General features: G+C 42.4%; 1 protein-coding gene across 2 annotated transcripts in view; it reads right to left on the bottom strand.

Annotated features, from left to right (window-relative positions):
• Window positions 1-17003, bottom strand: part of PTGR1 (prostaglandin reductase 1) — a 35070-nt gene extending 18067 nt beyond the window's left edge. Inside the window, exons 1-6 of one of the 2 annotated variants that reach the window (XM_020791102.3) lie at window positions 16865-16961; window positions 15585-15632; window positions 6102-6217; window positions 3952-3997; window positions 1192-1251; window positions 607-774 (exon numbers count right to left, since the gene is read on the bottom strand). In XM_020791102.3, coding sequence (XP_020646761.3) covers window positions 607-774; window positions 1192-1251; window positions 3952-3997; window positions 6102-6207 — 380 coding nt within the window. In that variant the 5' untranslated portion in view covers window positions 6208-6217; window positions 15585-15632; window positions 16865-16961. Of the gene's footprint in view, window positions 1-606; window positions 775-1191; window positions 1252-3951; window positions 3998-6101; window positions 6218-15584; window positions 15633-16864 lie in introns of both variants that reach the window. The other variant, XM_020791101.3, reaches the window with a different exon arrangement.
• Window positions 17004-21768: the final 4765 nt, after the last annotated feature.

Genomic DNA, 21768 nt, shown 5'->3' with positions numbered 1-21768 from the left:
TGAATTAATGCTGAGGGACCAGAGGGGACATCCATCTCTACTGCAAAGTCTGAAAATGAGGACCTCCCAGTATTCATTGTCTCACAAAGTACCGCTATTTATTTATTTATTTCGTTGCAACACCAGAACAACAAAAGCAGAAGAGAAGAATTCTTGGTTAATTCTAAACCTGGGCTTGAGATTAACCTTCCCCACATATTTTTTTTTAATTTATATGCCGCCCACTCTACCCAGAGGTCTCTGGGCGGCTTACAATTTTGTACGAGTTATTTCTGAAATTTTAGAAGAATGGTGAAATGGATAAATATTCTGGCATTTGCCATTTTTCTCTGACAAAATATTGCGAAATAGTGTCATATCATGATTCTATATAGTACTAGAGTATCCTGAGGGAACAAAAACAGTTATTAAAGAGTTCTTACTCAAACTGTGTTCCTAGCACACCTAAGTCCACTGAGGAGTGGAAGCTACCAGAGCCTGAGAATTACTAGTTACAAATACTAAGTTACTTGTAATTAATTCATTTTTCTTTTGGGAATGGTACATTATAATACTCTGGAAGACACACATATAATTAGCCTCTGTAACACACTGATGCTCACTCACCCAGGCATGCCAACTGTCCCAAGGGCCAGGGATCTGGAAAGGTGATTGGGCCAATTAGGAGGCATTAGGGATAAGCCTTGGCCATTAGAAATGTAATGAGTGGTCCAGCCTGCATGAGAGACAACAAATGCCCCAACTGGGAATGCAGAGTTCTTGCTTTCCAGAACCCTGCAAAAACAGGAAAAAAGCAAGACACACATAAGCCAACAAAGGTACTCTATACAACGTAAAGAAAAGGTAAAGGGATTCTTAAATATGTACCAACAAACAGGGTAAGCAGTTTCTGCTGTGTATTAAAATGCTGCAGGAGATTCTTCCACCACACAAACCACAGGCTGAAAGGATGTTCCTATGGTTGCAACAAAGGATTTAGCTTGTATTGGGAGGGTCAACGGAGCAGCTGGCTATAGCTCAGCAGGAGACCCCATGCTTTGCATTCACTCAGTCTCAGGCCCAACCCCTAGCATCTCCATGTGGGACTGGGAAATCTAGCATTTATTTTGGTCAATCCACTGAGGAGCACACTGATGGTCATGAAAGAAAGGTAGGGTGTGTGGGAGAACAAAAAAGCAAGGAAGATCTTACTTGGAAACTTGGGATCCAATCACTTTGTCCCCTTCCTTCATTTGAAGCTTACTGTATGGTCTGAAAAGAAAGAAAAAAAACCCCACAAGACAGACTTATTAGGTCATGTGTTTACAGAAGTAGGGACAACCTGTTCAAGTACCAAGAAAAAAACACTTACTTGGCTCAATTTCAGCCCCACTGACTTCAGTGGGAACTCAATAAAGCCATGACTAATCTATCCCACTAATGGTTCAACAAACTTAGTTTGAATCAAACCTGAGGTAATTTTAAAGCAGATCCTAACCCATAACCAGCTAATTTGCTTTTTTCTTCACACTAATTTATTGCAACTCTCCAACAGCAGAAGCTGTTATGAGAGGACAAAGGTTAAGTGATTATGAGAAGCCAAATAGGAAAAGGCACACAGCCATACTGAGCTCCATGTTTAGGACTGTATTCCAAAGGTTGTGTTAACACAGGCGGAGGCTGCAAATCACACTTTGCTGAGATCTGATTTTCAGCCTGTATTACATCTGAGATTGCAGTTAACAATCACACAGGAGCTGCAGATTCATTTAGGAGTTCAGTATCCACACTCAATGTGATGCAATTCACATTGCATCCCACAGCCCATCCTTCTTTCCTTCCTTCCTCTGGTCCCACCTCTTCCAGTCCTTTTATGGTTTGCTATCCAACTGCTTGGTTTTGAGAGGGGTTTACAGCATTCTGGAAAAGGCAGCAGCATTCCAGTTCTTTTTAACATATACAAAATTCCACAGACCACAAGAACATACCGTATTTTTTCATTTATAAGATGACCCAACATATAAGACGACCCCCCCCATTTCTAACCCCAAATTAGAAAATTTGATCCCTGCTTTTCCCTTCCTTTTGCTAAGCCATGGAGCTTAGCAAATGGAAGGGAAAAGCAGGGATCAAAGGGCTCCCTTTGACCGCTGCTATTCCTTGTCTTTTGTGTAGCTACGGGGCTTAGCAAAAAGAAAGGGAGCCTTCCCATCCTTTTTGCTAAGCCCCGTGGCTCCGCAAAAGGCAAGGAAAAGCAGCTGTTACTTTGACTGCCACTTTTCCTTGCCTTTTGCGAAGCCACAGGGCTTTTTTGCTAAGCCCCACGGCTTCAAAGTGGCTTGTCAAAGTTACTGCCTTTTTTCTTGCCTTTTGTGAAGACACAGGACTTAGCAAAAAGGAAGGGAAGACTCCCTTTGGGTAAAGCAGCAATGAAAGGGCTGCACAATCGCAGCCCTTTGATCCTGAAGGCCTTTCATGGCTGCTTTACTGTGCTTTCCCTTCCTTTTTGCTAAGCCCTGTGGCTTTGCAAAAGGCAGGGAAAAGCAGCTGCCTTCCATGTATAAAACAACCCTCAATTTTCTGTCTAATTATTTAAGGAAAAAGTGTTGTTTTATACATGTAAAAATATGGTATTTTATTTCCTCTGGGTTGTTTTGTTCATAGTTTGTTTTTTAAATCTCATCCAGAGGTGACCTAGTGTTAAACGAGTATATTAATACCATTGGCAAGGTGATAAAGTTGTTTAGTACTAATCTCATCTATGTAAAAACATAAAAATAAATTCAGAGGGTGGTTGGAAAGGGGGAAAGGACACAGGAGCAGGTGTTCCTGCAGTGGACGTCACATCCCAAACACCATCCACAGACATGTCCACTGTCATTTCAAGAATGAACAAGCAAATCACATCGGGAAAAGGGATTTTTTGAATCCTCATGGCTTGAAAAAAGGAGAAGCCCCCAGTATCAGAGACAAAAAAGCCAAGTTGGAAGGAAAAGGGGGTGGTAGGCTGATTTGAATCAGCCTTTCCACTGTGTGATCAAAGAAAAACACTTCTAATTAACCCGAACTACAACTACAGCAAATCCCATGTGTGATCGGGTTCATTAGAATCTTGAAGCAGTTCCTCCCTTTTGGCCGGAAATGACGACTGAGCCTCTTCCGCAACATCAACAATTTTATTTACTTTAACATTTGGCGGTTCCACAACTACTTCAATAGGATTCAAAACAATTCAAAATAGGCAACTGTCTGTAATGCGATGGCGAGATCTTTGATTGTAGATGGGGAAAACTCATTGGGGGGCTGGACCAAACCGCTCCCAGGTTTCCTTAATGGAACACTCTGCACCGCACATATTGTCCCAGAACATGGGTGCCTGGCCCAGTCTCCTTCCGTTGGTGGCCGATTGAATGACTGGTCTGGTCTGATCACTTTCTTCCCATTACCTTGCCCTTGGGGAAAGACTACCGCTGTCCATTCTAAGTCTCCTGTTATTGATTATTTTTCCTTCCTTAATTCTGGATCTGGTGGTAGTCCTCCCACTTTCAAATTCAGAAATTCTTTCAACAACCTACGCGTTTTCTCATATGTGTACCCATCTTTTCTTCTCTCTCTTTCCTCCTCCTTTTCTCTCCTTCTCTCCTTTTCTGGTATACTGAAAACTCTCCTCCTTTCCTGATCTTTTACGTCCTCCTCCCATACTTGTATAATTAACTCCTCCTCCTTTTCTCTTTCTCCCACCTCTACTAGACAAATTTCAACTTTCCCTCCTCCTTCTTTTGATTCCATTCCTTCCCTTTCTCCTACAATCACTTCTTTCCATTCTATTATTTCTCTCTCTCTTATCTCTCTCTCCCGCTCTGACGTCTCTACTCATGAGGATGGCTCACTCTGTTCTTTCTCTGTTTTTTCTGTCTCTCCTTCACACCATGGTATTTGATCATTACAGCTTGCACAAAGATAATTAATTACCTTAGGTATGGATCAATACTGAAGAAGACAGCTTCAAGCAGAACCTCTGAAATAGAAAAAAAAACTCCATCAGTTTAAAATCAGACTACATTCTACCTTAGAGGACCAGCTATTTTCTATCTGCATTTTTTATTTCATCGTGCAAGGGACAGAGAGTGAGATGGAAAGTGAATGGGTCTGGGATTCCCACTTGTGCACATTCTTTTCTCCCATGCTGTTCTCTTAGTCCTTTCATGGGTTTCTTCCCATCACCTTTTAGTGCAAGTTGCCATTTATAGATTGTTTTAATGGACTTGCAGGATTTCCTCCCATAACTTGTCCTTCAATTCTTGGCAAAAGAATGGGGATACAAATCTAGCGGGCCTGTAAAATTCTGGCCATTTAGCAAATGAGTTTTGGGACAGGAAGGATGAACAACAAATGCACCCCTGAACATATATTAATTAAGGTGCTATTCATTTAAATGAGCTTACAGAAAAGATTTTTGTAGACACATATTACTTCTGAGGTGTTTCTAGACAGAAAAAAGATAAGAAGAGTAGTGGGGAAATGCAGCAGGGCTACAAGTATATTATTAAGGTCTTTCGGAGGCTTTCCCCCTAGGGTTCCATGAATCAGATAGGTAAGTTCATAATAAAATCTCATCTTGAGAGCACCCTTAATATTGTTCATTGTTGTCCCTGATTTTAAAACTTTTTGAAGAGACAGAAGACAAACTGAAATAAATAAACACCCTCAGTAAAAGACTAGGACCAGCAATAAATGTTATATGCACAAATGAGTATTTGAGGTGGTGATGGAGATTGTTTATACTCTGTTATGGGAGGACCTCTTGGAAGTGGGGGGAAAGCTAATCTGTAGCTATGCACTGTGGAACTGTTTTCTCTGGAAAAATGTGGAACTCAGCTACTTCTACTGTGTTGTGGAAGAGCAATACCTTTTTGATTTTCTTCTGCTGCACTCATTGCCTACGACCACTCTTAAAAATTCAGGCATTCAAAAAAGGGGGGGGAGGACTTCCAATTTTTAAGGATTCCATATCTTCTGCTGCTCTGAGATTCTACTGAAGTAAACTATCTCCTGTCAGACCAAAATCATCCCTGTGAGAAGAGTTAGATCAGTTTCACAGCAGCCATCTTATAGTAGCAGGTGTGCCCCCAAGTCAAGTATGAAATATGAAAAGCATGACAGTCTTATGCATCCTATAGTGAGGACAGACCCCATCACACTGTAAAAGTCCACCTCTGACAACTCATTAAAGGTAAAGGTTAAGGTTCCCCTTGACAATTTTTGTCCAGTCGTGTTCGACTCTAGGGGGTGGTGCTCATCCCCGTTTCCAAGCCATAGAGCCAGTGTTTGTCCAAAGACAATCTTCCGTGGTCACATGGCCAGTGCGACTTAGACACGGAAAGCTGTTACCTTCCCACCGAGGTGGTCCCTATTTATCTACTCGCATTTTTACATGCTTTCGAACCGCTAGGTTGGCGGGAGCTGGGACAAGCGATGGGCGCTCACTCCGTCGCGTGGATTCGATCTTACGACTGCTTGGTCTTCTGACCCTGCAGCACAGGCTTCTGCGGTTTAGCCCGCAGCGCCACCACAACTCATTACTGTACAGTACTACATTTCAAGAAACAGAACATAGCAGAGGGCCTGAGGAAAAAAAGGGGGAAATTGCAAGCTTCTCTCTGGGCTGCAGGCTACATCACTCCTCATCACATCCAGTCACACCATTTAAATGCTGCTGCTTGCACTTCTGGCAGTTCTAGCACACCCAGTTCTATGGGTCCTCTTCAGTATTCAACTATAGTGACAGACTACTTGTCAAATCTTTGTTCAAAGGCTTTTTAAAGGAATGTGTTATATTCCCCATTTGTTTACAGGAAATCCCACTGGATCCCTCAGAAGCAAGTTCAAAGGAAATCAGATGAGGTATAGAAAATAGATTCCTCTTAGGTATTTCCTTTTTTATTTTATTTTCTTTTAAATGTGGCTCAGAAAATCAGGTGTTCTCACAAATCTTTATGGCACAGAGCATAGGTGCCTTGTGACTACAGCAGCTGCCCTTCCAGTGCAGTTTTGAAATACAGTAAAGTGCTTCCTCACTCAGACCATGAACCGTACCTAGCAAAGAGAGATTTTCCTCTTACCTCCATCTTTTAGTGGTGGAAGTTCAGCTTCTTTTAGTTCAAAATCACTATGTTTGGGAAATCCTTCAAAGTGCTTCTTCAGGGTCCAAGTCCTTGCCCGCACCATCTTTTATCGCCTAAGTGTGAATAAACAGCATTAAGCAGTATCATAAACTGTTGACCACACTTCTTCTAACAAAGTACTTGACAAATTTCTGATTTGTACAACAAAGACTTTGTTTTCAGGATTAAAGTTAGAAAAACCTTCCATGCTTAAACTCAGAAAGACTGATTTTCTTAATCCACCTCTGAACAATAGGCAGACATCCTTGTTCCGGCAAGGCACTTACTGCCTTCTGGCCATGTATCATTCTTTCACTTATTCAGGCCTCAAGATTGTGCGAGTACTGCAAGAAAAGCAGTATTTGTGGGTTTCATCACACTTGTCTCCTGTGGCAGTAACTTATGGGTATGACTACAGAACAAGGGAAAGGTGAATTCACTCCCTGTGGAGTTGCGCCAGAGAATTCGGGTTCCCCCAGATCTGTTCACATAACTGGCCACAGAGGAAGAAAAGAGGAAAACCTTGTTTGCAGCTTCTTGACATGCCTCTCTTGTTGCCATGCAGGAGGAACAGTGACAGAAGCCTAATAAGCTGTGAACAAGGGTTGCACAGTAGTTTCTTTCTCTCGTTATCTTTGGTGTGTGGTGTCAAAGTGACCTAGCTCTACAGTGCTGGCAACATTTTTAAAAGAAGATATGTGCATGTGAGAAAGATTTTGCCAATAGAAAGAGGATCTCTAAATTTTTCTCACAGATATAATCAACACACACCCTTTCTCAGAAACCTTGTCCGTCCATGTTTTCCTTTTTTTGAAATTAATTGCTTCTTTGATAAGGTGGTTAGCATTGCTCACTTTTTACACAATTTTATTCTAGCTGTATGAGAATGCAACAATGTTATTGTGCAGCAGAGCAAATCAACACCCCACAAGGCAATTCTAAAAAGAGGGGAAGGCAACAAAAAACTGTACTTTGTTTAACTGTACTTTGGGTCAGCACCACTTTTCTGCCTTTCTGGCCTGTCTACGGTATCTGTGAAGCTCTTCTCCAACACCACAATTCAAAGCAGTTGATTTTTTTGTCCCGGTTTTTCCTGACTGTTTTTCACACAATATGGATGATTTTGACCTTGGTTTCGAGGGATGGCTTTTTCTAACACCCTGCTTTCTGGAGGGGGGGGTTGTGTGTGTGTTTTTAATTTCAAAAGGCAAGAGAACATCTTTTCGTTACAGAAAAAAGTACATTGGATTTATTTATTCATTCATACCAATTTCACAGTCATGTAACTATTATTAAGTATTTTTATTTCACTGATTGTAAGATGTTAATTGAATACAAGGTTTCCTCTAAGCTAGTCGCATGCACATCTCTGCACGCAGCTGTCTTCTTCCTTTGTGCAGTGATCACGTTAGTTTCCAGTCACGCACGGGGGGGGCAGAGTCGCATGTGCATACAGGAGCAAAGTTGCACATGAGAGAGAGAGAGAGAGCCCCATCCAGTACAGCTGAAAATTAGAGGGTATGTTGATTGAATATTAAATAAAATTCATTATAGAATAAAAATAGAATCCTTTCTCAGCCAATTAAAATCTAGTATCTGGTATCCTTTTTGTTGATTTAACTACTCTGCTTGTTTAATCATCACTGCAGTTAAAATACACACATATGAAAATGCAAATACAGTACATACATCTCCAGAATGTTGGCTTTGAAACTTAGTGGTAACAAGTTGAAACATAGAAATACAAATACATACATTCACAAAATACTGAGTTAAAGACCAAGTGCAACCAAATTAAAAATACGAACAGTTTCTAAAATTAAACATTAACTCCTTATAAGTAACCACGTAAGTCTTCACATTTTTTCTCTCAGCTTTGGGCGGCTACTAGAAGTCTTACTACTGTTGCAACTTTTATTAAAATTAGGCATTACATTTATTTCAGTCACTTTTATCTGGCATACCCTCTAGGAAATTTGAAATAAACTTTGGCCTAGGTTCAAAATATAAAGAGCAATGTCATAAATAATACAAAGAATATACCGTATTTTTTGCACCATAAGATGCACTTTTTCCCCACAAAACCGGGGTGGAAAGTCTGTGCGTCTTATGGAGCGAAGAAAACAGATTATATTTTCCTGTTTTCTTCTCCTAAAAAATTGGTGCGTCTTATGGAAAGGTGCGTCTTATGGAGCGAAAAATACGGTAATATAAAGGACAATGTCACAAATAATGTTATTCGTTCTCTACTATTTGAGCTCTGCATATACAAAGATGTTGTGCTACTGGTGTCTGGGTATCCTTCCACGGTGCACAGTATGAAATCTTAGTGACTAAAAAATGCTTTTCTACACAAAGGGGTTGACAGCTCATGTAAATAATTCATAAATCTGTAGGATAATTTCAGAAAAAGGCAACTGTGAGGAGAATAATGATACCTTAATTGCCTTCAAATCTTTCTGGGAATACAAATGCCACCAATTAAATTATGTTAATTAATTAAGAATACTGATAACATCCCTAACTATACTTTTAATTACAAAAAGTATAACTTTTGTAATTAAAACCAAAGGACAGTAAGTGGCAAAAACAGCCAGAATCTTTCCACACCATGAGGAATTTTGGACAGAATGTGTAAGTGGCATTATGGTTAATAAAAAGATATGCTGCAGAAGCATACAGGAATCACATGGAGACTTTCAATGTTAAATGTTTCCTCTACAAGTATTAAATACACACGCTGAGTGAACTAGATAGGTTAAAGAGTCTACTCTGTGTTTCCTATATCACAGGCCAGCAAGCAGAGTCAGGAAGTGACTAATGGGTATTTGTGCTGCCTTTTGTGTGGTGTTTCTCACTGTTCCTTTCAGTATTTATTTGATTATACAATATCAACGCTAATGGAGAGTAGATCTGATCTTTTGACATGAGTATGTTTGGCCAGCATGGCCTCTGTTTTGTGCACTATTTCCACTCCCATTATTTTGTCTTACTTTCGGCTTGTGTGAACACTTACATTGGTCTTTGGGGGCAGTCGCTGGGTGTATCCAGATGACATCACTGACAGGGATGAGGACTTGTGAGTCACAATTCGCTGTCGATTCTGATTTGAACTGCATCATCACATCAACTCCAGCTCGACACAGGTCTTTTATGAAAAGACTCTGACTTGACTCAATCACTCGGAACTATTTTTCTGAGTTGCATTTCAAGTCTCTATTAAGGATGGGCCTCCCTACCTCCTGCCATTGCCCCACCACCACCGTCACTCCCAGAGGCAGCAGGCTCAGTTTCCCTTCCAGGAGCTCCCTACTGCCTCCACCCATATGCCCACTGTGCAGCTCATAGGCTGATACATGCGCAGAGGCTGGCTCCAGGAAGGGCCTGCTGCCTCTGAGGAGGATGGTGGCGGCAGCTGATAAGGAGGCCTGCTCTCTCTGCACATGTGCCAACCTATGAGCTGAGCAGCAGATGCAAAGTCTGAGTCTTTGGGTCCACGTCCCAAGCCTCAGGGGCAGGGCAAACAACTCGAGACTCTGACTTGAGGCTTGGGTCCCAGGTCCGAAGATTTGGACTTGAGACTCAGGTCCAAAAACTTGCCAACGTCCCTGATCACTGGTGAGATTTCTGAATGGGCCACTCCTTTTGCCTGCCTTCTACACACACTGGTAAGCACCACACCTGCAATGCAATTAAAGATTTCTGCATGAATAGCAGTAGTGATTTAAATTCCAGGGGGAAGTCTAGAGAAGTCTGCATCCACTCGGGACTTGCCCCCAGTAGCTACAACTCTAGGGGGTATGGTAGAGTGACAGTCCTCATGCCACCACAGAGACACAGGAAATGCTCTGCAGACTATTGAGGAAGTGCCATCTCTGCCTAGCTGAGGCTTTTTTAAAAAAGCAAGTTCCAGTTTTGAGAAAAATGCACCCCTGGCCTCGAGCAGCTCAGAGGGTGGGTAGCAAAACTGCTTGTGCAGATGCCTTTTCACTGCTGCTTGTGAAATGAGAAATCAATGAATACTTTCTCTAAGCGGAAGGCCCCCTTATGTTGAACTGGGCAGTCTCTGACTCACACAGCTGCAAGCAAGAAATCAGAGAAGGAACTGCAGAGTGTTCTAGCTGTGAAGGTGTTACATTCCATGTTTAAACTCCAGGGTGTGGCATAGAGGGCTTTCTGAATGAAAACGGAAGCTTTTCTTTCTTAATTGGGAGTTGTGGTGGTACTGGGGGACAGAAGTGCTAGGGGGCTGTGTCTAGGCACCAGGAGGGCTGCAATCTGATTAGCGTTCCCCTCCTTGGCCTTTCAAGTGAAAAGACTGCATGTGCTCTCTTGCAGACTTTAAACTGATCAAATAGGAGTGGCCCACAAAGTGTTTGGCAATTACTCAACACTGTTTTCAAAGGCATCCAGTATCTTCAAGCATGTTGTTTGCTTTTGAAGCTAAACGGGTACACAAGTGCCACTCCCTTAGATTAGAACAAAAATCTCAGTGCCAATCACCAACCAACACACACACCATCCTACTCATTTATGAACAAATGGATGTTATATTGCATACATTTACACTGGACACCTTAAGAAAGGAGTGAAATGGACCCTTCAGGAGTGATTAGAGTACAGTGGTGCCTCGCATAGTGATCGCTCTGTATAGCGACAAAATTGCTTTGCGATGGACTTTTTGCCATTGCAAAAGCGATCACTTTGCGATGGTCCCTATGGGGGGAATTTGCTTTGTAATGATCGTAGGGAAGCGACCATCACAAAGCCCCCATTTTCTGCCAGCTGATCGGGGGTTTCAAAATGGCCACCGGGTAAACAAAATGGCTGCACGCTGTTTTCAGGCACGGATACCTTGCTTTAGAGGCACCGAAAATGGCGGCGCTATGGAGGATCTTCGCTTAAAGGTGAGTTTTTAGCCCACAGGAATGCATTAATCGCGTTTTAATGCGTTTCTATGGGCTTTTTATTTTCGCTTAGTGATATCGCTTAGCAGTGATTTTTTCTGCACGGATTAACATCGCTAAGTGAGGTACCACTGTATTTCACAGATGTGAGGTCTATCAAGAGCTATTAATAATCCCAATAGACAAAATGCTTATAAGGCATTATCACTTTGAAATGTGGGTGTTTGCTGAAAAGCACAGTGGGATGATTGCTGCCTTTCTGTCCCTCACCCAGCTTTCCCACTGCATCTGGCTGACTGTTATAGGACACACTGTTTGATTAAATCAACCTCCCTAATCAAGGCAATTAGGGAATCCTAAGGCATTTTGGTTCAAGATCTACTTTGAGCCATTTGTATTTAATTCATAATGTTTCCTTTTTATTACTTTTGACGTGCTTGGTTTCACGTATTGTCCATTTTATTTTGCAACCCCTGAAGAAGGCTCCTTCATTTTAGTTCACCAAGCATTACCATTGGACATTTTCAGGGTTTGGCAAGAATGCTGTTGGCAAACATGGCAGGCAACAGCTCCGCAGCTGAAGCCTTCCACATTTCCTTGTGAGCTCTGGCTTTCAGCCCTGTAAATACGAGGCTTCCCTGTTCAACATAGTGGGGCTTTCTACTTGCAGAAGAGATTGGCTGATTCTCATTTGCATAAGCAGTGTGAAAAAGACAACTATACACACAAGTAAATACAGATACAGAAGAACTGAATAGTACGCTGATCTCAGTCTGTTTTGTCTTCTTGTACTGATCAATGCCTGCCAGCTATTTTCCTATATTTGTCATACACTCTTGGTACCCTACCAAGTTCGTTTAGGTTAATCCACAACAGATGCTGTGGTCACAACATGTACATATGTTCTCTGGTTCAGTTCTCTTGTCATTCTTCCCTCCTCACTAATTCAGTATGTGTGTATGTATTAAAATAGCTAGTCATACAGTTCCCTACTACATGATTTCACTAATCAGGAGCTCTGAGAAACTAACAGCACAGGTTGATGCAAACTTCCTCAAGAGATAAATCCCAACCTGTTCAACTGGGGTTATTTCCCAGTAGGTGGGTACCACAGGGATCGCCAATATAGGTAAGCATGGGACCAATGTTTTGCTCCTGGGCCCTGCCATGGCCCACACCAGGCTGAGAAATGGCTTAAACAGCTAAAATTAAACAAGTCGACACACACACACCCCGAAGTGCCTCATCTGCCATTTCCAAACTTGATTTTTGCTTTTGAGGGGTTCTGGCAGTCGTTCCTCCTGATGTGATTAAAACATAAACCACCACTTGTTGAAGATGGGAAGAGGAGAAAAAGCCATTTTTTGTCAAAACAAAAATTTCCACAGCTAGTGGGATCTGTGAGGAAGCTTACTCAAATGGTCTTGGGTGGCCACAGACAGCCACCAAGGCATATCTCAGCCACCCCAGAACTACCCAGGACTAGAGTTTACATTATTTTCAAAATTAAAATTTGCCATTAGACTACAATTCATAGTACATGTTATGTGTCATTTTTTAAAAAGGAGAAGCATGAGTCAGAAACATAACCCAGACCCCATCTGCAGCTAGCAGTGCAGCTGGTTATCCATGCTGGCTTTGGTGATCATGGTGGCCATCCTGGAGTGCCATTCCTATGAGCCAGCCAAACAAAAGACAGCTGGCGATGGATGGGAATTCCCCTAGCAAACCTTGAAGACGTTTCTTCTCCCGTCTACCTGGGAATGGCAAAATCACTGTCGAAGTCACTCTTCTTTAGAGCTTCCCAGCCCATTCTCCCTTATGTTTCATGAGCTGATGGGTTTTGATGCTGCATAATGTGGTCACACATGTTTTGTATAATCCTCATTTCCATTTTGTCATAACTCTGCTGAGCCTTTTTGGCATTAAACAGGATTCAGTTTAAGTGGGAAGGAGGACAGCTATACCTGCCTCATTCTCATAGTGGGGGATTCCCTTAAGAGATCTAGAGACGAAGGCTTCAAGCCCATGAGCAACTGGGGGCTGCAGCACCTGCCTCGCTACCAGCTAGTAGAGGAATCACACAATGATTTGTGCCCATGCGAACCCACCACATTCAGCCAATCCCTGGGTCACCTCAGTAAAAGGCTGGGCATGGTGGTATATCAATTGTCATACAGGTCAGCAAATCGCAAGGCTCTTCCACTGTAACCAATAATGCTGGGCCATTTCATTCCAGCCTAGGATTCCATGTGCTTGTTCTGCTCCTGGCATCTCACTTTCCCTTTCTGCAGCTGGAATGAAAAGCTTCGTAGAATGTCACCTTGTGTTACGGCTTTTTGTGAATTCCAATCAGGTATGTTATTCTAAATTCTCTGTCCATGGTCCTACCTTCTTTAAAAACAACACAAAAACTCAGGGATAGACAAGGGGGAGGAGAAATACTAACTTCACTGTCATCTTTTTAAAAGGCATGATTTTCACTTCCTTGGCTGTCCTATAGGTCATGAAACCCAGAATGCCAAGTCAGCATGACAAAGGGGTTAAATAGTGTGCAATGTGTGTGACATCTCAAAAATACATGCTTGACCGGGGGGGGGTCATTTCCCATATCCTCCATCTGCCAGTAGAACAGAAACAGCTGGCAGAAGAATTTCCCCTCCAGCTAAAAAGGTGTGGGTGGGAACTCTCTGGGGACAGGCTGGTTCATGTCGGCACTTACACTGTATCATCAACCAGGAAAAGGTGCAAACCAGCTTGTCGCCAGAGCAGAACAAAGTGCAGTTGCATTCCAAGTTTCTGTTATCGCAGTGCCTGCATGGCACTATGGCATTAATGTAGTATTAGTGTTAAACCTTACAAGTTCAGACCAAAAGATTAAGGCCCTGGTCACACGAGGAGAATGCTCTCGAGTTATCCCCCCGTTAGTTCGTTGTTGTTTTTCTGGTCACACAACACACAGTCAAGATCAAGACATTTCCCCAGCCTGCGGAATAACAGTGGAACATTTCCTCATTGCCAGGAGGGTTCTGTTATTTCGTACTTTTGTTGTACCGCTGCATGCCTTACCGGGATTGCCTTCCTGCACGACCTGCCCTGCTTCTTTTCAGATTCGACGCCAGGAGGGTGGCTGCCACTACTGCAGCGCACACATTATTTTTAAAAAACTTTTCGTGCCCAATACATCAATACATTGGTTAAAGTATGTCACAGGGGGCCTCTGCCATTACATTACTGCCACGTTTTTTAAAAAAATTTCTATGGGAAGATACATTGAAACATTGGTATCCCAATGTCACCAGGGAGAGGGTTGATCACCAGTACTAATGCATGGATATCCCAAGTCCATTATGTGCAATGCCTTTCTGCAGGAGCAGCCAGTGCAATGGAGGGACACTTTCCTAAACAGAACTCCCTTCCCTGATCAATGTTCCCTCTAATTCCCACCCCACCCCCATGTGCAAGTCCCCCACCCCCCGCATGGGTTTCTGTTGCAACAGGAATGAAAGGAACTGGAAACTATAGCTGTGGGTGCACAGGGAAGGAGAAAAGCCATCCAGAGGGGGGCAGAGAGAAGCGTGCTCATAAATCTCATGCACCTTAGAGGAAGCCTTGTTTCTGATATGTTGATGTATTGATAAATATTAGTTTTTAAACACACACACAAACATACATATATAAAGAAAACAAACCAGTACCATGGTGTAGCCAGCCATAACATTTCAAATAAGAGGCAACAAATCAGTACTGCTAAAAGTTACTGGAATGTTCGTCCTGGGATATAAACCATGTGACCATAATTCAATACAACAGAGGCATGGAAAGTATTGGAAGAAGCAGAAAACATTTCCCTCATGTAACCAGGGCCCACGATACAAACTGACTTTCTACAGATATTAAGATACTACAGAATGCAACTTTCTACAGATTATGGGACTTAAAGTTCTAAGTAACTGTTGTTACAATCTGCATATTCAGGGTGGTTTAATTTTTTGGCTAATTAGCCAGTGAGAGGCTGTCTGCTCCATTTTCTAACAGCTCCAATAAAGTACAGTATTATTAACCTAAATTGGGATTTCTCCCAAGTATGCATGGGATTACAGTTAAGACAATACAAACGTAGAAGACAACTAAAAATACTCTCAATTAATGCAAGCTTTTGCGATTTAGAAATCCCTTATTCATGCATGCACCAGTAACTTGTGAAGAGTGCAGAAAATTTATAAATGAATGTCTCAAAAGTTAATGGCAAAAGTTTGCCAGGCATCCTCTTAAACTGGTTACAGGTAGGTTACAGGGATGTGTTTTAATGCTTCACCCCAGTACCGTGTGGTTGGAAATTTCTATGCAGTACCCACTCCTTTGGTTTTCGTTTTTTTTCTCTCTCTCTTTAAAAAAAAACTTTGGAGACACCATGAAAAGCTGCTTCAAGTACCACTGAGGACTCTTTACATCAGCGAAACTGGACTGCATGAACTCTTTAGATCAACCAAGCAGGACTGCAAGTTAGAACAACATCTGCTTATAGACTCACCAGGTATAATTTTAAATTGACGGTAATTGGACTTCAGTTGACTTCTACCTGGTGAGTAAAGAAAAAAAAATTATCCCAGTATTCTGATGAAGATTGTTATGTCCATGTTTTCTCCGCCTTCAGCCAAAAAGAGAATTTTTATTTCAAAAATAGGCAGGGGTGGGGGGAGAAGAGACTTATGCAGAGCGATGGGCTGCATCTGACTGAATACTGAGTGGACATTTCCAATTACATGGTGCCAGGGGTGAAGCATTAAGCCACACCTCCACAGTTTACCTAAACAAGCTTTAAACTCACCCTTAAGGGAATACCTGGCAAACTTTTGCCATGAATTTTTGGAGCATTCATTTATAAATTTTTCTGTACAAATTACTGGTGCATGCCTGAAGAAGGGATTTTTAACCAACAAAGCTTGCATTCATTGTTTGATTTGCTAATTGGTCTCATAAAGATACCACATTATTCCACATTTGTTTTGCATAATGTCCACACAGCTTCTTTTGGGTCATACTGTTATTTAAGAAACCAGTCTCTCTTGAGCTCCGTGGGTGGGATTTCTCAGTAAACCATCAGGAATACCAGTTTAAAACTGGGCTAGAAATGGGCAGCATAATCAGTGTTGGCGAACAAGAAAGATCCCTGGAAATAATAATAACAACCCTCTGCTTGATTCCACTGCTTTGGTCAACTACGGGGAAAGTCTGCTTACTTTCTTCTGTCTATTATAAAAACGAACAAGGCAACCACTTGGTTTCCCCTATTGATCTGGATCAAAGTTCAGCAGAGGCGAAAACCTTGCTAAGCTGAACTGCACAACAGCCTTGTTGTTTCTCTCCGCAGCGGTCAAAACTGAGCTGGTCCTGGATGCATCGCTGCGCTCCCTGAAAGGCTCCGAATCCAAACCGGGGGGGGGGGTGTTTGAGAGCAGGAAGTACATTTGGGGAAGGAGCCAGGAAAACATTGCAATCACCCAGACAGGAAAGAACCGTCCGTTTCGCGATCGCCGACAGTGTTTAAAAGCACCAGCTGCGCTTGAACGACAGCTGTTAGAGCATGTTTATTTCGGTCCAAAAAGGAGGGAAGAGTTCACTTTTTTAAAAAGTTTTTAAATATTTTTTTCCTAGAAGCAGAGAAGCGCAAACGCACCCCAGAAGTGGTGCCTGACTCTGAAACAGTTCCACAGAAGAAGGAAAACATAAGGCTGCATAAAAAGATATGGCGATGCCCCTCCACCCCGGCTGTCCCTCCTGGCTCTTGAGCCCTGCGGCCACCTTACTCACCTGTGCAAGAGTTTAGAAAAGTCCGTCTGGCAACTCGGGACTCCCTTCCGCTTCCTGACACCCGGCGGCTGGACGGGTGGGGCGCCTCGGCGTCACTTTATATATACTCTGGGATGCCGCCTGCTGTTTCTTCACAACATTGCAAATCAAAATGTCCGAAGGAGTTACCCTACTCACAATGATTCAGCAAAGGCAGCAAAGCCAGCTCTTTCGAAGACTCCCACCTTCCACACCTACAGCCCGCAAGCTAGGTTTAGGATAATCCACAATGCAGGCTGTGGTTTTAACGTGCCCGTATTGCCCCATTTACAGTGTATTCGCGTGGTATTCTTCCCAGTGTCTCATTTTAGAAATAACTAGAAGTGCAAGTTCTATGACATGATTTTGATAACCAAGAGCCCCCAGAAAAGTTAAGAGTCCAATCGTATGCATGGTTGTTGTGTGCTGCCAAGTTGCCTCCGACTCATGGTGGCCCTATGAATGAGCGAGCTCTTGAATGTCCTCTCAACTGCTCTCTGCTCAGCTCCTGCAGATTCAAGCCTGTGAGTTCCTGGATCAGCCCATCTTATACTTGGTCTTCCTATTTTCCTGCTGCCTTCCACCTTTCCTGCTCCCTGTTATGTGACTAGAGGATTGTAACATTAATACTGTACTAATAAAAAAAATAAAAAATAGGGTTAAACTCCCCCTGAAGAGTGATAACACTATGGGGGAGAACAGAAGTGGAATGAATGAATGAATGAATGAATGAATGAAACCAACATACATTATCTCATGCATTAGAATGTAATTCTTAGTGTCTGTCACATGCCATCTTTTATTAGGACAAATTAAAGATGTTAGATTAGATTTCACAAGAAATGTGAAGGAAGCAGCACATTTTAGTTAAGGCAAGAGTCTGCCATGCCTATGTCACTGTAAATATATATGGTAACATGATTTTGAATCCAGTATTGGCTATCAGCCTACAGAATGGAAACTATTTAAACATGCCTCAAATCTGCTCCTCCCTAATCAGATCAGGGGAGAAGTAGGCAGCGGGAGAAAATGAAAGCAAGGGGCTATAGTACGCATAAGCCATATTAAATGTACCCAGAAAAGCACCATATGATTCAAGAATGCAGATTCCCCAAAGTGAAGGCACTTTGGGCACCACACCATCCAAGTGTTCCCAAATCTGACCAAAAGATTAAGACCAGATTGGCTTTGTATAAATGTTTTAAACACAAGGTATGCAGTCTTTTCTTGATTCTCAAGTAATCATGCTTACAGGGAAGGTCAAAATAAAATTCTAAGTATTAGATCCTCTGTTGTTAAAATTGTGGATTAAAACTAAATCACAAATATTAGCTAAACCTATAATTGTGCGTGTGCTCTGTGCCAACAAGTAGAAAGCAATTTATAGTGACCCTAATAGGGCTTTAAGTGAGGTATTTAAGAAGTGGTCTTATCAGTTCTACTCTCCCAGTCTGTTTCCATGGCTAAAGCAGGGATTCAACCCCTGGTCTCCAGAATCCTGATCCACCACTCTATCTACTCCACCACACTGGGAATCCCAAACCTCTAATTATAATCTCATAAATATAAACTAATGTCTTTCAGTGCAACCCAAAGATATGCCAGTTGTAGTGGGTCTAGGATGGGCAGAAGCCTATTCTGGAGGCACAACGCGCTTGGACTGACTGATCAACCAGAAGGAGAAAGTGGCAGAGAAAGGGGGGAGCTGCATTACAGCAGATACAAATCCCCCTCAGCCCAGATTCTATTGTTGCCTGTTGCTGAATCTTGCATTTCCGGTAAAATTCCTTTTGCTATGCAGCAAAAGTACAGAGACTCACAGAGGAGTTCCCCTGAGCCCACCCCTTTCTCATTAACTGGCACTTAAAAGTCTCAATAACTCATTCTGACACATTTGTAGGAAAAAGAATAAAAAATATTTCTTTACCTACAGATGCATGAAATTATACTTATGTATACTGCTTTCTTTACTCGCACATACTACCAACCAAACAGATCAACAGCAAACAATTGCTACCAACCTAGAAAAAAGAGGGAAAGAATACTCAACAAAGAGGTGGGGCTCTCTTTGAATTCAAAGTCTGGAAGGCATGATTGGTTAGTACTGGACAGATATACAGTCACGTCAACCTGGAAAAGTCCATCTCAGTCACACAAACCACAGAGATAGCATTCATTAGGCATCCTTCGGTCTCAAAAGACTATGGTAACGTGCTCTGTATGGAGGACTTGGAACAGCATCTAGTGTGGCTGAGAAGGCCAATTTGAGAGTGACAATCCCTTCCACACTGAAGACAAATCCAGTCTATCCCCTGTCCAGCTCCCTGATTTTGGTGCTTTTGTGACTGCCTCTTTGCCCTGGCCTACTGGACAAGGGTCTCTTCAAATTGGGAAAGGCCATGATGCACTGCCTGCCTGCAGGCAAAATTCTCAAATGTCAAGGTTTCCCATCTGTTGAGGTCCATTCCTAAGGCCTTCAAATCCCACTTGCAGATGTCCTTGTATTGCAGCTGTGGTCTCCCTCTGAGGCGATTTCCCTGCACTAATTCTCCATACAGGAGATCCTTTGGAATCCAATCATCAGCCATTCTCACGACATGCCCACGCCAACATAGACGTCGCTGTTTCAGCAAAGTATATATGCTAAAAATTCTAGCTTGTTCTAGGACTACTCTATTTGGAATTTTGTCCTGCCAGGAGATACCAAAAATGAGTCGGAGGCAATGCATATGGAAGGTGTTCAGCTTCCTCTCCTGCTGTGCACAAAGGGTCCAGGACTCACTGCAGTACAGGAGTGTGCTCAGGTCATAGGCTCTATAGACCTGGATCTTGGTATGTGCCGTCAGCTTCTTATTGAGCCATACTCTCTTTGTGAGTCTAGAGAACATGGTAGCTGCTTTCCCAATGTGTTTATCCAGCTCGACATCTAGGGAGAGAGTGTCAGAGATCGTTAAGTCAAGGTACACAAAGTGATGAACAACCTCCAATTCTTGCGTGGAGATGGTAATAGAGGGAGGTGAGTCCACGCCCTGGCCCATGACTTGTGTTTTCTTCAGGCTGATTGTTAGTCCAAAGTCTTGGCAGGCTTTGCTAAACCGATTCATGAATTGTTGGAGCTCTTCAGCAGAATGGGCAACAACAGCTGCATCAGAGATAGCATGCAAAGGTATGTTATCTCTGATGCATACAAAGAGATAGCATACAACGTTGAAAATAAAACTCCACCATTGCCAATAGTCCAGTTGCTGGCCAGACCACCTTCCGTTTCCGCCCTTGCCCTCCCAGTGGTTCAATCATATACCCATTTGGACCAGATAAAGGACAGGCATGAAGCATGGCTGCAAAAATTAAAACGTATCATTTGCTTCCACCTGGTTCCCTGCTATCCTTCCAGGATAGCAAGAAGAAGACTATCATGGCAGCAGCAGTGGTGACTGCAGGAGGAGGTTGTTCTGAATTGCCTCCAGGTGGCTGCGCATCTCTGGAGCAGTGGTTTCTCCTTGGGCAAGGAGGGGCCTCCCAGAATGGCTTGGGTCTGAAGACATGGCAGCTAATCAATTCAAAACAGCCTGACAACACCCTTATTGCCCTCTTCTTTCCCTTTCCACTTCTTGTACGTGTTCTTAATGGCTGGTTACAGTGACTAACACATTTGATATCTGTACACAGAATATATAATATGAGAAATCCCATATGTAAATATTATCCTTTCCTTAACACCTTAAATGTTTAATTTGTATAGTAGTAAAAAGCAAAAAGCCTCGTGGCGCAGTGATTAAAACGCTGTACTGCAGCTAAAACTGTGCTCACGACCTGGGGTTCAAATCCCAGGTAGTCGGTTCAAGGTTGACTCAGCCTTCTATCCTTCCGAGGTCGGTAAAATGAGTACCCAGCTTGCTGGGGGGGCAATGTGTAGCCTGTATAATTAAATTGTAAACCGCCCGGTATATAAGTCCAATAAATAATAATAATAATAATAATAATAATAATAATAATAATAATAATAATAATAATAATAATAATAATAATAATAATAATAATAATAATAATGATGATGATGATGATGATGATGATGATGATGATGATGATGATGATGATAATGATAATGATAATGATAATGATAATAACAACAACAACAACAACAACAACAACAACATTTATAGCACACACACACACAAACAAACAAACAAACAAACAAATTGCCTGCAACAGTATAGCTTCCTTTTCCCTTCTGTCTACTGTCTTCTCCCTAGACATAATACCTTGTGATTCTGTCCGGGACCCCCAACCTCCTCTTTTACATTCCCCAGCACAGAAGACAAAGTGGCATTCCTTTCAAGGAACTTGTAATCTTTTTTATTTCAGCTACAGCAGTCAGTTAAGTTTTTGCAACCGTCAGAACCTCTTCCATCAGAGGTTTCTCAGGGAACATATATCAACAGCCAACAAGACTCTGGCAACTGGCGCAGAACTGACATTACAAAACTCCCATCCAGGTGAATTTGTTGTAGTGAAAGAGCAGGGTATTTTGATTCCTATGGACCTTACTGGTTTGAATGTGTTTTGGTGTTACTTAGGTTTTTTAATATGGTGTTTGCCTTATCCTTTTTAGTGGACTCACCTCCCTCTATTACCATCTCCACGCAAGAATTGGAGGTTGTTCATGACTTCATGTATCTTGGCTCAATGATCTCTGACACTCTCTCCCTAGATGTCGAGCTAGATAAATGCATTGGGAAAGCAGCTACCATGTTCTTAAGACTCACAAAGAGAGTGTGGCTCAATAAGAAGCTGACGGCATATACCAAGATCCAGGTCTATAGAGCCTGTGTCCTGAGCACACTCCTGTACTGCAGTGAGTCCTGGACCCTTTGTGCACGGCAGGA

The sequence above is a fragment of the Pogona vitticeps genome, chromosome 2 (genome assembly GCF_051106095.1).
Source record: "Pogona vitticeps strain Pit_001003342236 chromosome 2, PviZW2.1, whole genome shotgun sequence".
Lineage (NCBI taxonomy): Eukaryota > Metazoa > Chordata > Lepidosauria > Squamata > Agamidae > Pogona > Pogona vitticeps.
The sequence above is the reverse complement of the archived record's forward strand: the minus strand, read 5'-3'. Positions and strand labels throughout refer to the sequence as shown.